Genomic DNA, 15,489 nt, shown 5'->3' with positions numbered 1-15,489 from the left:
CTTAATTGTTCACATATGCTTTGCATGTTGGGGATCAAATCTGGTTATTAGTTTAAAATGTTCTTTACCTGAGTAAGTACAGTATGTACCAACTTCTAAAATTATTGTGTAACTTCGGATTAGAACTTGATTTTTTGTCATGCTGACTCCAAAACAGTTAATATTAGCTTGGCCTCAACCATTTATAATGCAATCTGTTGTATAGTAACAGTTTCAGTGTAGAAAGAATTGTGAATTCAGGTATCTAAAGTGGGAGCAGGTTGGTCTACATCTTCTGGTTTCAGTTCTCTATCATGCACTATTTTTGTGAAGGATTTTTGGTTTATTAAATGCACAGAAGACCGTGTTCAGGACGTTGAAGGAACATTTAGTGCAAATGAGGTTATAGTCTATAAAATTTGTTGAAAAGTTCTGATTGAATAGTACAACTGTGACTCTGCCTTAATGCTCTAATTTTGGTGCACAGTTGCTGTGGGATACAGTCCAAGTCATACAGTCCAAACTTTATAATTCTGCCTGTTTCTGGGAAACCAACATTAGGTTCCTATGCTCTGCACGGGGGGAGGCTATAATAATTGCCAGTGAATTCCCCATAGCATCGAACCCCACAGTAAGTTGTAGGTATACGAATTTCTAACAGTACATAAAGGGAACTCCTTACATGGGTAATGTGCTGAGGTGTACCTGCTTTCAAAATGCCGCAGTTATCAACTGTGTTGAGGGTCCCAACAAACTTTGTTTTTGCATTTTGCCTTGACAGTTGTTGAAAGGAAACTGTCAATTCAAAGATGCAAGTGATGAAAATATGGATGGCATTGGGGGGTTGTGTGTTCACTGATAGGTCGCAGGGCCCCAACATTTCCACTAATTCCCAGGACTGTATATGTTTTTAAAGATGGAAAAGTGCAGTCTGTACTCTTTTATTGGTGTATACAGATTTGACAGCTACTTATCAAAACTCTGGTTCCTTCTTAAAAATGTTCCCTCTTTTTCCATAGAGCGTACATTGATGACAAATTTAGATGACACACCGACTCAGCATGACTAAAACAAACCTTATTCCATATCAGGGCCCCAGTCTGTAGTACTCTGGCACAGGACGATCTGAAGCAATGAAATTATTTTTTTATACTAAATCACATGATAGAGACTAAATAGTTAGTCTTGAGAAATCATTTAGCTGATGACACATTGTTATAGTCTCTTTAACTGTTTTCACATCAAGGTAGGGAACTAAATCCCCTGACATTCCACACCAGAGCCGATTTTTGCTGTTCCTCAGATGAATGAAGGAAGATTCAGAGTGAATTCCAGGTTCTCCTGCATCAAAGGAAAGGATCATAGTAACATTCATAGAAAATTGTTTCAACTTTGCCGTCCAGCTGGAATCTCCAGGGTGCCATGGGTCTTCGCCATAGGATCAGAGCAACTCTGAACAGCTCTCCCAGCAAGGAAGGGATCTAAGCCCTATTGTTTATGAGAACTATGGAACTGATTCTTGAATCAAGATGTATAACTTCATAGGAGTGTTTATAGTAACTCTCCAAAACCTTTAACTGATGAGGGAGCCAGAGGCATTCTACCCAGATGTTTCTTTTCTACCCTTCAGAAATAAGGCTTCAAATTGAGTGACACCTCTGCAAATCGCCTGTCTCCTATAAGGTTCCTATAGAAGGCTGCCAGTATCCATTTCTTCAAGGTTAAAGTTGCAGTAGATTTGGAGACATCTCAACCTCCACTTGGTTTCTCGTGAAAACTCTGGCCAAGATAAGCTCACACTGGTCCTGACATAGTGCAAACTGACTAGGCCCCAAATTCTCTCAGAGTATTACTGAGCAGGTCACGGCTATGAAGTTGAAGGCCTGTTGTATTACTGACAAAGAACATAGGACAGACCGCTGGAAGGAAAAGGCTTACCTGAGGAGGATGACACAACAACCAACTATGGCTCACTGCCCGTGGTGGATTGTCATGTTGGCCAAACCTGGTCAATAAATTCGGAGGTTTTTATTCTGGAACTTCTTGCATCTAGCTTTATAAGTAATTTTAGAACATTATTCCTTATTGATGCTTTCTTCTTCTACTTTTGTTTTGCTTTCTGTTATTATTTTTTTAAAAAATCTGTAGGTTTTCAATCTCAATGAAACTGTTTTAATTCTAAGAGGTAGAATTGCTCCATTCATATTCCTTTCTTCAGATGAAAACATCCTGATTCTACTAGTATCATGAAAGCAAGCAGGAGTTGTGTTCTAAATGGTACATGAAGTGTTAGCCCTAGGCATGGTACTGAGAATTGATTGGAACAAGACAGGCATGGTGGAGAATTTGTTCTTATTTGCATTTTTACTTAGAATGTTTAAACTATTGGTAGTCCAAAAACCTTGGAGATAAGTGCTCTGAGATCTGTCAATAGATCTCAGTCTGTCTTCTTGCCCCTGCCTATAGGGTTGGTGTACAACTAAAGTGGTTTTTTCCACAGAAATAACATGCAGGGAGCATAGCTTCATTGTAGACCACATGGCTTGTATGCCAAAAGTCCAAGGTTCAACATTTCTATCTCCACACAAGTATTGGGAAACCAATTTGTGTAGACTAGGAATGGAGAATCTGTGCCTACCAGATTGTATTGAACTTTAACTTTTGTTCAATACTTCTGATAATTGGCCATACTAGCATACTACTATCCATCCATACTTTGATGAGAGTCAAAGACAATACCTGAAAGGCTGCAGGTGGTGCATACCAGTTATAGAAAATATTGAGCAAAATGGACCAAATTATTTATTTAAAACATTTTTATACCATGCCTATGGCTCTCTGGACAGTTTACAGCATTTAAAATATAAAACAAAACTGAACATCACAACAGGATAAAACCAAAAACAATGTACAATCATGATCAGTAAAAACAAAATATATAACCAAAAACAGTTGTCTCAGCTACCTATGAAAAAATGAATCTAAAAAATGAAGTAAGGTTTCAGTGGTTCCCAGATGTTTATGATTCATTTTGTAAAATTGTATTTGTAAGTAAATAGTTTTAAGATTATGCTTTATGTTGCACTTTAAGATTTTTAATAAACTACCCACAACATTTTTTACTAATAGGTAATATAGAGATGATGATAATGGGATGATGATCAGCAACAGCTGAATCTGGAGGACAGTCTATTTAAGCAAAACCAATAGAGTCTTAAAGACAATGAGATCTATTATTGTATAAACCTTTATGGACTCACATAGAGGAAGTAGACTGCGCTCCACAAAAGCATATACTGTAATAAATTTGTTTATCTTTAAGGGTTCCACATATACCTCGTTGAATGAAATGATGATATTTGAAAGCATCGTGTCTGAAGTGACACAAGAAGATTAGCAAATACAGGATATGGCTCTTAATATTTAAAACTTAAGTACCTGCTCAGTCATGAAACTCATGAAACTCAACTTAGTAGTAGAGCCATACATAACACTTCTGATCTCCTAATCATCACTAAAAGGCTTGAAAAGTTTGCAAACCTAGTTTTAACCCTGGTTTACAGAATGGTTGCAGTTAACTGCATATCCATGCAGTTACAACATGTTATCCATGACATACTCATAATCTCCTAATCATGGTTAGAATATATCAGGAATGTCATATCTATGTTGGCCTAGAGTCCTTTTGCCAATTGTTGTAATAAAAATGGTAAAATATGTATTAACACTTAAAAAGGCTTTGAAAAGTATAGTATAGATGTTTGAAATCTTGGAAGAACATTGCTGACATCTAGACAGCTCAAAAATAAAAATAGTATACAATCATCCTGGTACCACTAGGAATTACCCAACTGGACAAGATCTATTAGAAATATTTTTTGCTATAGTATCTATTAATCTAAAGACAATGTTAGCTACTGAAAGTTTTGATGCAAAATAGGGATGATTTTTTTCTATCAGAATTATGTGCCATTCTCCATCCCAGTGAATGCTCTCTGAAGCTTCAGTAAAAGAATTGTGTGAAGCTTAGAAAATATTTTACTCTGTGAAATGCTCTATTTCCATTAAGATGGTCTAGAGATGGGCAGCTTGTACTTTATTTATGGTCACTACTTGATAAATGGTCGAGGTTTTAGTTAGTATTCTCCATCTCTATCTGCATGAAGGCACAATGCATTTCAGTTCACAAGATAGAAGAGAATGCTTTATCTCACAATGCCCTCTAATACCTGGATGTTATTTCATCAAGATTTATGCTGAAAGTAAAGCTTTCCTGGAACTTGAACAGTTTTATCTTTCAATTTAAAATCAGGTGCATACTGCATTACTAAAATGGGGCAGGAAATCTATTTATTTAACTTGTAGTTAAGATCTGGTAAGAATTTTTAGTCACTAGAATTTAGTCACTGGTTCTATATCCATTAGAATTTGCTGGACATAAGGAAAATTACTAGACTTAAAATTTCAAAGCATTACATCCTTCATCACATCTGACATATATAACACGTATTTTGATTTCTTACTTTTTTGTTGTTCTATGTGAGTAATATTTGATAATCAGATGCATATTTCTCTGTAGTTCTTTGAAAAATGAAGCTTCAGTTTAAAAAAAAACCCACTGAAGTTCAGACCTATGGAATCAATGACATAGGTTTTTTTTAAAAATAAAGTTCTTAATTAGTTCTCACCATTGAGAATGTTCCCTCAGCTGCAAAACCTTTAACCTCTGCTGTGAAAATAAACCCTCCATTCTTAAAAGAAACTCAGTAGCCAGGTTCCTATGGTATAGTCACTGGAGAAAACCTTTCAAAATGAACAAAAAATAATTTTGCTCGTGATAGTAGTTGAGGAAACAGCATTCTTCAAATAGTAGGTTGAAATTGCCTAAAAGTTCTTAAAGTAAATATTTTTATTATATTTCTATACTGCCCATAGCTGAAATTCTCTGGGCAGTTTACAACAATAATCATAGAATCATATACTCAGGTCACGATCCAGATTCTAACCAGGCTTGACTCTGCTTAGCTTCCAAGATCCGGCAGGATTGGGCACTTCAGGCTATAAAATAGGCTTTGTTGTCATTCTTAATACATAAGAGAATCTTCCTCAGCTAAATATGCTCTCTATATTTCTGCCTTCAGACAAAATTCCTTAAACCCCACCTGAACCTACTTGTCAGAAACAGATGCTGTGCTTTAGCCTTCCTTTACTTCTAGCCTGTCCTAATTCTTCTAGCTCTTAGGAAGATTCAGGTGTCTGAGATTGCCACTTGTTGGGGTCAAACATGAAATGGAATCTGAAATTCATTGTGTTTAACTTGCCTGACACTTAACAGTTACTGATATTAAATTTAAAGTACAGCTTATTCGGATAATAATTACAGATTAACTGCATTTACAGTTACAGTGTTAATTGTAATTATAATTTTATGATCAAAGGCAATTATATATCTGGTTTTATATTGCTAAAGTAACAGTACTTTTAGATCTATAAAGACAACTTTAAAAGTCACATTTTCAATCCTCCCTCACACTCCAAAGAAATTTTTTTTCAAGATTTCTCCTGGGGTTGGCTGGGGGCAGGGGGGCATTTGGCTTCAGTGTCTGGAAATATTACATCTCTGCTCAGTGGCCTTGGTGTTAGGTAAAGTGAGATGGTCATGTCATTGGCAGATGGGGTCAGAGGATGAAAAAGGTGTCTAATGTGGTAAAAAGTATATTTAAAACAAAAAACTTAGAAATAAAAAGGGGAAGAGTTGACCATGTCTTATGCTGGAGGACCTGCTGCCATTGGTGTTGCTATGTCAGTTTGTTTCCATCTTGACCATAGCATCATAGTGCTGCAAAAGAGTTAGATAGGGAGACAGCAGAGTCATCCCTTCACTTTCTAACCGCCAAGCTGTACCACACACACACCTCCTTCCTTTTAGAAATGGCCGAAATTGGATTGCTCTGCTGCATTTTCTTATAATATGAAATCATTCACTTGCCACAGCAGTGAAAGCCACTCTTTATCATCATTTTGCCATTTAGGGACTGGCCTCTACAGAGATTCACAAATGTTCAGCAACTGTAGAATCACTACACACCTATCAGCATGAAATCTGAGACACTCCCAAGGCAAAACAAATTGAGCTAGTCTCTAGTGGTGGTAGTTCCTAAACATTGTTTTAGTAGCTGTTCGTCTTGGAAATCAATTAAAATGTATTTCTCTTCCACTGATATAATGGCCTCTAAAAGATGTTGAGAATTTTGCGGTTGTGCTGCCAAGCTTAACAATCGTTTTGCTCCCCAAAATTTAGATAGTATGTTTTCCAGTTTGTGTAGGACCAGGCAAGGTATTATGGAGATGCAAATCAAGTGGCATATGCTGCAATGAGTGAGATGAGTGGGTTCATCATTTTAATCTCCTGACCCATATTTGCAGCCTCCTTCCCCCCTTCAATTACTTTATCAATTTGAGCTTCAAATGATTACCTTGTGGAGAAAAATGGCTGGGGGAAAAGGTTGGGTCGGGGTGGGCACAGCGACAGTGGAAGGGTACAGGTTCACCTACTTGGCCACCCATTCTATGTACCCATCCATCCTAACACCTAGTTTACCCTTGTGCATGTCTTCTGATGCTTTCAAATAGACTTGAAGATAAAAATTGAGAAGGCTTATTGGATGATCATCATAACTGAATTTGTTATAGGGATAATTAATAACCTCAGCTTGTAGAACTCAGTCAGGCACGTTCCTCAACGGCACAAAACTCACACTCATGACCGGGCATAAGCAAACATTTTACCTGCATGATGTATTTAACCTCCAGCCCAGGAAACAAGAGATGTTTTTCTTTTGAACAGGCATCTTGTGAAATGAGCTCCAGACTGGTCTCCTGTTTTCATTACAGCGTGTGGTTTATTAAGGCTACTGCACTGCACTTTCTGTCTGGTTTTTTATTTGGCAGAATTACAGATAAATTTTTGCCTTTAAAACCAGTTTTCTAGTAGACAGTGCTGTACTGGTTCAAGTTTGGGAATGTAGCTTTTAAATGTAGCTTTTGGGATAGCTTTTAAATGTTTTGCATAATTCAAAATACATGGTGGCCTTATCCACCTGTTTCATAACTAGGAAGGTGGCATTTCAGTTTCCCATTGTCACAAATCCCTTTTTTCTTTGCACAGGACAATTATTATTCTTTTACTGTATTCTTTTAAGCAAAACTAATTCCATGGCAAATGGGTATTGCAGTACTCGAGGAGGTATAATCAGCTGTGATGGTTCTTCAGCTGATGCAGGCTTTTTACCTCTCTGTCTAATCCTGCATAAGGATTAGAGTCTGAAGATACTTCCAGGCAGAAGGGTCCTACACTACCAATGAAAAATACATTGTGCACATCCTCTACCTAATTGGTCCTTACTATGTTTCTGTTGGTGGGGGTGGGGGAAGAAGGACAGAGAAAAAGCTGTGGGAAAACATGGGAGGGTTACAAGTTGAAAACATCATCTGGACACCCAGTAAAATGTGATGAACTAGACAGGACAATTGTAGGATATGGGGCCTATTTTGGGGCTCCTCTTAAATCTGAAACTTGAAACTGTGCACAATAATGTGCATTATATGATCAGCACTACATCTGCCAGTGGATGAGTCTGTTAGAGTGTTTCTGTGCACATGGACCTACCCATTTACTGAGGTTATTTTCAGAGCTGGAGCTCTCTTCTGAGTACCTCCTGTTTTCAGAGGTTAGTTGATTATGGTTCCCCACACCTTAAAACTTTCTCCCCTAGGAGTTCATCTGGCTCCCACTTCTTTGTCTTTTTGTTCCCAGGAAAGCCCTTTGAAGTATTGTCTGGGTTGGTTTTGACTGTGCTTCTGTTGTGTTTTCATTGATCTGTTATGCATTAATGAAAATGCATATTTGCTTGCTCAAGGCAGGTGCACCATGCTTTCTTAGAGTTCCTGCTGTACAGCAGATCCACATTTTTCATCACCTGCCATTTCATCACCTGCCTTCATCCTCAGAAGATGCTTTGAGACGCACAGGAGGCAGTAGTTAAGGTATCAGGAAAGGCCCACGGCATAATCAGTGTTTCCTTATCAATCTCTAGATTCAACCCACTACATTTTAATTCTTTGTTGAAGCAGTGGATGTTGTTACATTTGTAAGCAGCTTTGGGTTAGGGTTAAACAAACCAAAACTTGAGATGAACACAGATCTCTTGCTATCTGTGTCCTCCGCAAACACCACCCCTGTCCATAATCTTGACTTGCACCAAACACTTTCTGATCTCTGACAAATATCTGTCTACTCTTCTCCTTCCAGTGCAGAAAAAAATCTTTCCTCTTTTCCTGGAAGAGAGTAATTTCCTTTTACTTGCTGCTACAAGCCCTCACATATGAGTTGCTGGCTTCTCTACCTAATCTTACCAAACAGTGCATCGGACTTGCATATTTAGCATAAATGGGGAGCCATCAGAGACTTATCAACTGGAGTTGTTGACCACTGTTGTACTGGTATGCAGTTAGCACTGTTGAATTCTAGAAGTTGACAGTAATACACTGTCTTTCCAAATATCTTTTTCTTGATGAATTCAATATTTTTGTAAAATATTATCTCTTTGTCAGAAAAATTTATAGTCACAGAATCAGCATAGTAATTGGCAGCATCACTGTTAGAGCCACTAACATTTTAGTAGTTTAGAGAATTAGACAGCATAACTGATTGAAACCTACATATCAAATTCTTTCTTATTTGATTGTCTTAATACAATTTAAGTCCCTGTGGCTGCCAATGCAATAAAAGGTTGTGGATGGTCAGGCAGTACTAACTTTTGTTTAAATTGTACTCATTTCCAGCAGAACATGCAACCTGTTAGCAAATTCACAACATGCCACTTCATAACTTAACAATAAATCATATCAAATGAAAGTCTTCCTTTTTAATACTATAGTACCAAGGCTCTGTGTCAAGGGACAAGTTTTCTTCCAATTGCAAATACCTTAAAATGCATCATGTATTTTAGGGTCATTATGTGTTACCTAATCATGGCAATTGCATGGCATGTTGTATGGAATTTTGAAAGAATCTAATGACTAAAAAGTAAGAGTAATTTTTTCCGCAGATACTTTCATTCCTTGCTCTGTAGCTTCATCTAATTTTACTAATTTTAATCATTGCATCATGTTGTAATTTTAGTCAGAAGAATGGCATCATTTAATTTCATCAAAAGTGCAGAAAGACAAATGGATGATATTAATAATTTACCATCTTTGTATAATACTGTGGTGCAGAATACTGGAAGGATTGATGGCAAAAGCAGTTAACAAATTTTAGTAGCCTCCATTAGCTTTTCATTGTCATATGCTTGTGGAGCTGGATACAATAAGGTTTGCAAGAGATCTCAGTCTAGGGAACTAATTACTTTGCCGATTGCCATGCTGATGAATAGACTCTCATTGTATCATTCCCCTGAAGATGAGGGGCAGTTTGTGATTCACGACTCTATCCTAGTTGATATTTGATAGTAATTTTAACAGATAAATGAAGGAAGGCAGAATGATGAAGTGGCTATCCATGCTCCATGACTATCAAATGCATACACATAGCCAGCTGTGTTCTGCCTTTTTTTGTAATCGCTAATGGAGAATTTTAAGTTATTAATCATGGTTTGAGCAAATGTAGCTTTTTCTTATGTGTATAATAATCCTAGATAAATCCTACAGAATTACTTGCCAAGTAAAGTACCTCAAGCCTGTGCATGTTTCTTAAATATATGGTGCATAGATAATAACACTGTGAACTCTTCAGTTTAAAAGGATCCAAGTAATGTACAGAATAATGACCAATTGCTGAGGCAGGAAGGAATGTTGTGATTTTATTCCTGAATTAGATTTATTAATGAAAATTCATTACATGTATTAGTCTACTATCAAACATAGACTTTTAAAAACCCTTAATAGATAGGATTGCACAGTAGACTTATAATTTTTTATTTAATCTCTAACAGGATGCATGTGTGTATATGTTATATGCATATCTGGAGGAGAAATAATTAAAGAAGAGGGACCACCAGTGCTATATGTCTGTAATCATTTGTAATCTATAAATTAATCAGAGCTATTAATTTGTCAGACTTGACAGATATACAATGATTATTAGCTCATGAAAAAGAAATGAGATTATAGTTTGTAGTTTTGGTTTACCACTCTTGGAGTAACCATTCTTTTATACAAAGAATTATAATTTTGTAATTGGAACATGCATATTGGTTGTAGATCTCAAGTGAAAGTGTTATTCCTGTAGGCTTTATTATTTTACATATAATAAAATTTATTTGCATATGTAGGTATGAATACACACCTGAATTGGCTGCTTTTCCAGTTCTTAATGCTTAATATACAGTTTTACAGCACACTCACTCATGATCTTCTAACAAGATAAGACTTGGCATTTATATATAGCCATATTAAAAAGATCTATATTTGAATAATACAATGTAGAAAATAACAAATGTGATAGAACCTTTTTTAAAATGTAAATTTTTAAAGTATGCCTTTGATTTCACACAACATAACGTGTAGTTCTTAATTAAATGCAAAAATGCAGCCACATAAAACAGAAATCCAATCTGATTTGTTTGAAAATAGATTGCTATTTCACTCTCCTGGAATGGTTTATTTAAAAACAGGAAATGGAAACGAAATGTATTTTCTTGTGTTGTTCTAAGCCTCAGGGGCTAAATGTAATGAATATTTTAAGAGATTATTTTAATTAAATTCCTGCACATCTAAACAGAGTAATATTTTATTATCACATACATAATCATGTAACAGAAGTATTCATTAAAGTTAACACTTTCTCGACCAAGAATTCGTGGTATGATTTACTGACCTTGTGCAAAAAGGCACAAATTAGGAAGAAAAATGAAGGGGGACAGACTTTGATTAATATGGGTAATGCTATACCATATTTATAATAGCCTTTTCCCTATTCTGGTTTATAAATGCAGTCACTGAGAAAGGTGCCCTGCTGAGGCTGAAATGAGGCTGAAATCGGAGCACATGCCACTAGAGTGTGGGGAAACTGATCACACTGTCAGCAATTCATTTCAAAATGATGTATTTAGTGCTCGTTTCACCTTCCAAGAAAAAAAAAAGGGAAAGGAGTTCCTCAGACTGGAAGGTGATATTGTTATTTTCAAGGACATACCTAAGTTAAAGATTGTAGAAATGGGTTTAGGGTGCTATTTTAAAAAAAAAGAGCAAACAAGGAAAGCTTTATGCAGAAATTCAGTGCTACCATGCTGTTTGATAATTGCTAACATATGTGGTTCCTCTGTTTCATTGTAGTCGTCCTCGTGAGTTCTGGCGCCTTGACTACTGGGAAGATGACTTGCGGCGCCGGCGACGATTTGTGCGTAACCCCCTTGGATCGACACATCCTGAAGCGACATTAAAAGCAGCCATAGACCATGGTCAGTGTAAAATCTGCTTCTTGCCAGTAGCAGCAGGTACAGTACATGACAATGAAGCTTAGAGCTTCATTCATCTGAGAGAATATGAACTCTCACATTCAGAGGTCTCTTAGTTGCATTTCAAGACCTAATTATATGGCATCTTAATGCATCTCTCTGTGTAAGTCCTTTACAAAAAGGATTAAACTTGCCAGTGATTTGAGACAAAGGTATAAGATTCTTTTATTCCCTTGGCATGGTTTGTGACAAATTACCTTATATGAGTTGTAGCAGAATGGACAGGGTATATTTCCCTGTGAGAAATCCCCACCGATCATTTCAATTAAGTTCAGGTTAAAAGGAAAACAGTGTTCAAATCTAACTGTATTCTAGGGTCACTATATTTTGATTGCCCTGCATCCTATTTTCTTTTTCTTTTTAATCTGGGAAGTGATAAAAGCCAGAAAGCAAGCCATTTCCCAAATGTGAAGAGTAAGAATATATATGTAGCTGTTTCTATTTTCTTAATTTGTATCACATTGCATCCTTGAAAATTTGAATGATTTACGCTGCAGAAGGATGTTTCCTTTTTTCTTATTTGAAAAGTACTTTGAGCTAAATACAGAAATCATAATAATCATGGAACACGATGAAAACAAATTTTAAAATAATCATGATTATTTATGTTTTTAGGCTTCTGTGTCAGTAAAGTCAAACAAATCAAACCAGTTATTAGTTAAAAGCTGATACTAGTTTTGTTTTGTTAGAAAGATTAGATAGATTACTTTGGAAGTGAACACCTCTTGATTAAGAGAGTGAATTGCTCAACTCAGTTTGTACTGATCTCTTCCACTTTAACATCCCTTCCCTATTTTCTTCCAGTGTCAAACAGATAATTTCCATTTGAAATTATCTTAGTATTGTGTGTCCCTAAGGGGGAGAACATAATTTGAAAAGTTTGTCCTGGGCCAAGCATCTTAACCTCTTGTACCCATTCCTAAACAGCCATTTCTGAAGGAAAATGTCTCCAATATGTCAGCAACTAAAATGCCAAATATGACAGAAGTGCTTTAAAATAAATGACCAAACAAAGAAGAGTCAATAATGGGATCTTAATGCAATAATAGCTCTTGTTCTTCTCATCCTTTTGCTAAAGGAGAGAAGGGGGAAATGGGATGTAGAATTAATTAGGTCCTTTCTGCTTTGGGATTTGTTGTACATTTCTGTGTTTGATATACACTAAGGGTTTTAAGAATGTACATTGTATTTGACCATTATATTTAACTTCAAGTAAAATTTGACAGTATCATTTGTATTCTTTTCCCCATTTGCAATAATGAACTGCAACACTAAATTACAACTGTAGAATCTTTACGTATATTCATCTAATGTGGATTTAATGTGTTTTATGAAATGAAACATCTTAAACATTACTAAATAGCTTTACTATTTTGAACATAACTTCTGAATTATTAAAATAATAATTTTAATATATAGTCATTTAAAAACAATTATCTATTTCATTCTTTAAAAAGCAATGTACTTTGTAATACTGTAGAAATAATGATAATATCCTACTGAAATTAAGATATTCTGAAGCATACATACAGTAATAGAATCTCAAACAGTCTTAAAAACTAAAATTTAACAAGTGAGTGTCATAATCACATGTGACAATCCCCTTTACATTATTTTATCAGATACAAATTTTTCAGTGGTGAAAACTTATATCAAACAATGTATTATACTGTTACTTCTCAGTAAAACTACATAAAATGGTAAATCAAATACAACAGTTAAAATGCATTAATATATGCACTTTACATGAAGGGATAGCTTTTCTTGAGTAGGCTGGATAACCCAACAATTCCGTCTTCTCATCTAAATTCTCATCAACAATATCAATATATAGCCCTTTGAACTAAAGAAAATAAAGAACAATCTAGAGTAATTTGAGATCAGGGAGCCCTTGATTTTATCTTACCTTGAGACTCAACAACAAGCTAATGGTCGTATAAAAATAAATAATAAAATGATGCACTTGGGGCCCAACTAACTACTCAGGTGAGTTCAAGAACTTGAGTCCATTCATTTATGACTTTAAAATTAATTTCCTTTGAATAGCAGGTTTACAAACTGATTTTGAGATCCAGTTACAACATTTGTTTGCCATGAAATATGTCCTGGAGACATACATCAAAATGGTTCCTTGGACATGAAGAACAAGCTGTACTGTTTGGTGGCTGATGGCCAAAAAAATCTAAATGACAGGCCTGTAATACAATACAATAATTCATAGTCAATTAATTATGAGTTTACATGATTTAACTGAATGATCTACCAACTATATTTGGATATATGTAAAAACAATAGTTCTGAAGCAAAAGGCATATTTCTATTGTTCTTAGATGATGCATGTTTCATAGAAAACATTGGACAAGCTTGTATGACATGACAGTCCATTTGTTAAAACAGATCATGGGCTATGTGAAGGGTTTTTGACCCTTAAATGATTCGTCTAATTTCAGACTACAAGGCAATTCATAGCAACTTCAGCTAGGTCTCACATATACATAATGGCAGATGGCATGTACTGCAATGCAGCAGGGTTAATTAACCTATGACAGGCTATCATGTGGTCCAAACCAAATAATTCTGTCCTGGATTAAAAGGAAGGGAACAAATTTCTTCTGAATTGGTTGAGGCTACCTATCTGCAGTTTTTTAAAGTACTTGATTAAAAATGTTGAAAAATATATTTACCAATCTAATCAGAGGCACTACTATGTTGCTTAGATGTAATGTATTAAATGATCAAACACTGCAAACTTTGAAATCTACATTTGCGTCCCAACCAAAATGTATATGCATTTAACCCAGGCATCATACATTGGCCTGAAATGGAAAGGTCATGGAACTGATTCACAAAGTAATTTCTGCATGCAGTGCCCACAACACTCTGTAGAATGTTACCATGTGAACAAACAGTATGTGAATATGTTTTTGTAGCTGTTTCCATTATTGTGCTGGCCAAGTAACTTTTTTCACTTTTATAGAAAATAAGATGGAGACAGTATAGTGAAATTTTGACGGGAAGTTGTTTAAAAGAAAAATTACAAATCTTTCAAAATGCATACAGTCTAGAGTTTTGGCAAACATGTACTGCCAGGGTTGGACAGGTTGAGGCCTTCCAGATGTCTTGGCCTACAGTTCCCATCAGCCATGGCCAGCCAATGGTAAGAGATGCTGGGAGTTGCAGGTTATTACATCTGGAGGGTTGCAACTTGCCCAGCCAAAGAGCAATTCTGAGAATACTTTTGTAAATGCTTTTGATGTCTGTTGAGTATATGGAGATTTTCAAGATGGTACCAATGGAATTTAGGCTGATATAGAATCACTCTGTAAAATACATTCCCCCACCCCACCCCAATAACTGAGTAACATATCTCATAATATGATAGGTGCTAGAATTCTGGTGATCAGTTCCTGCACTTGAGGGTGTCTCTAGAACTCTCCATGGAATTGTTGTCTTGTCTTGTAGCTTCTTTTCAATAATTCATCGCACAGCATTCTATTTCAATTATATACACATCATTCTACAATCCATTTATGCTGAAGCAATCAGATTCAAGCCAATTCAGATAATTTTGTTTAGTGAGTAACTTCACTGAACTTCATTTCAGCTGAGCAGAGATTTGGATCAGGCTGATAATCTTTCTTGTGGGGAATATCCTCTTTTATAACTTTTGCAAGTTATAAAAGACTTTTACTTATGAAGTCTACTTACTGTGGTTTATAATTTCATATCAATCTTAATTAGAAACCAGAATGACAATTTGAATAGTAATAAGAGAACATTGTAGATATACCAGTTGGTCACATAATTCTTACTGCCTGCCCTTCTGGATTATAACAGCAGTCACAATGGATAGACCAACTATTGAAACAAAACAAGATGTAATTTCAGGCTTGCTCAATGCATTTTGCAATGTACCTCTGTTGGGAATGGGCTGGTCCCATAGCTCCTACCCAAGAGAATGCGGCCTCTTGAAGCTTATAGTTGGAAGAAG

The 15,489-nt window shown here is 35.9% G+C and overlaps 1 protein-coding gene across 12 annotated transcripts in view; it reads left to right on the top strand.

Annotated features, from left to right (window-relative positions):
• Positions 1-15,489, top strand: part of LRBA (LPS responsive beige-like anchor protein) — a 435,651-nt gene that overhangs the window by 233,612 nt on the left and 186,550 nt on the right. For all 12 annotated transcript variants that reach the window (XM_044430947.1, XM_044430950.1, XM_044430949.1 and 9 more), the window contains one exon: positions 11,317-11,441. In XM_044430947.1, coding sequence (XP_044286882.1) covers positions 11,317-11,441 — 125 coding nt within the window. The remainder of the gene's footprint in view (positions 1-11,316; positions 11,442-15,489) is intronic.

Source organism: Varanus komodoensis, unplaced genomic scaffold, assembly GCF_004798865.1.
Source record: "Varanus komodoensis strain SLA01 unplaced genomic scaffold, ASM479886v1 scaffold21, whole genome shotgun sequence".
Lineage (NCBI taxonomy): Eukaryota > Metazoa > Chordata > Lepidosauria > Squamata > Varanidae > Varanus > Varanus komodoensis.
Note: the sequence above shows the minus strand (reverse complement) of the source record. Positions and strands in the feature narration are given on the sequence as shown.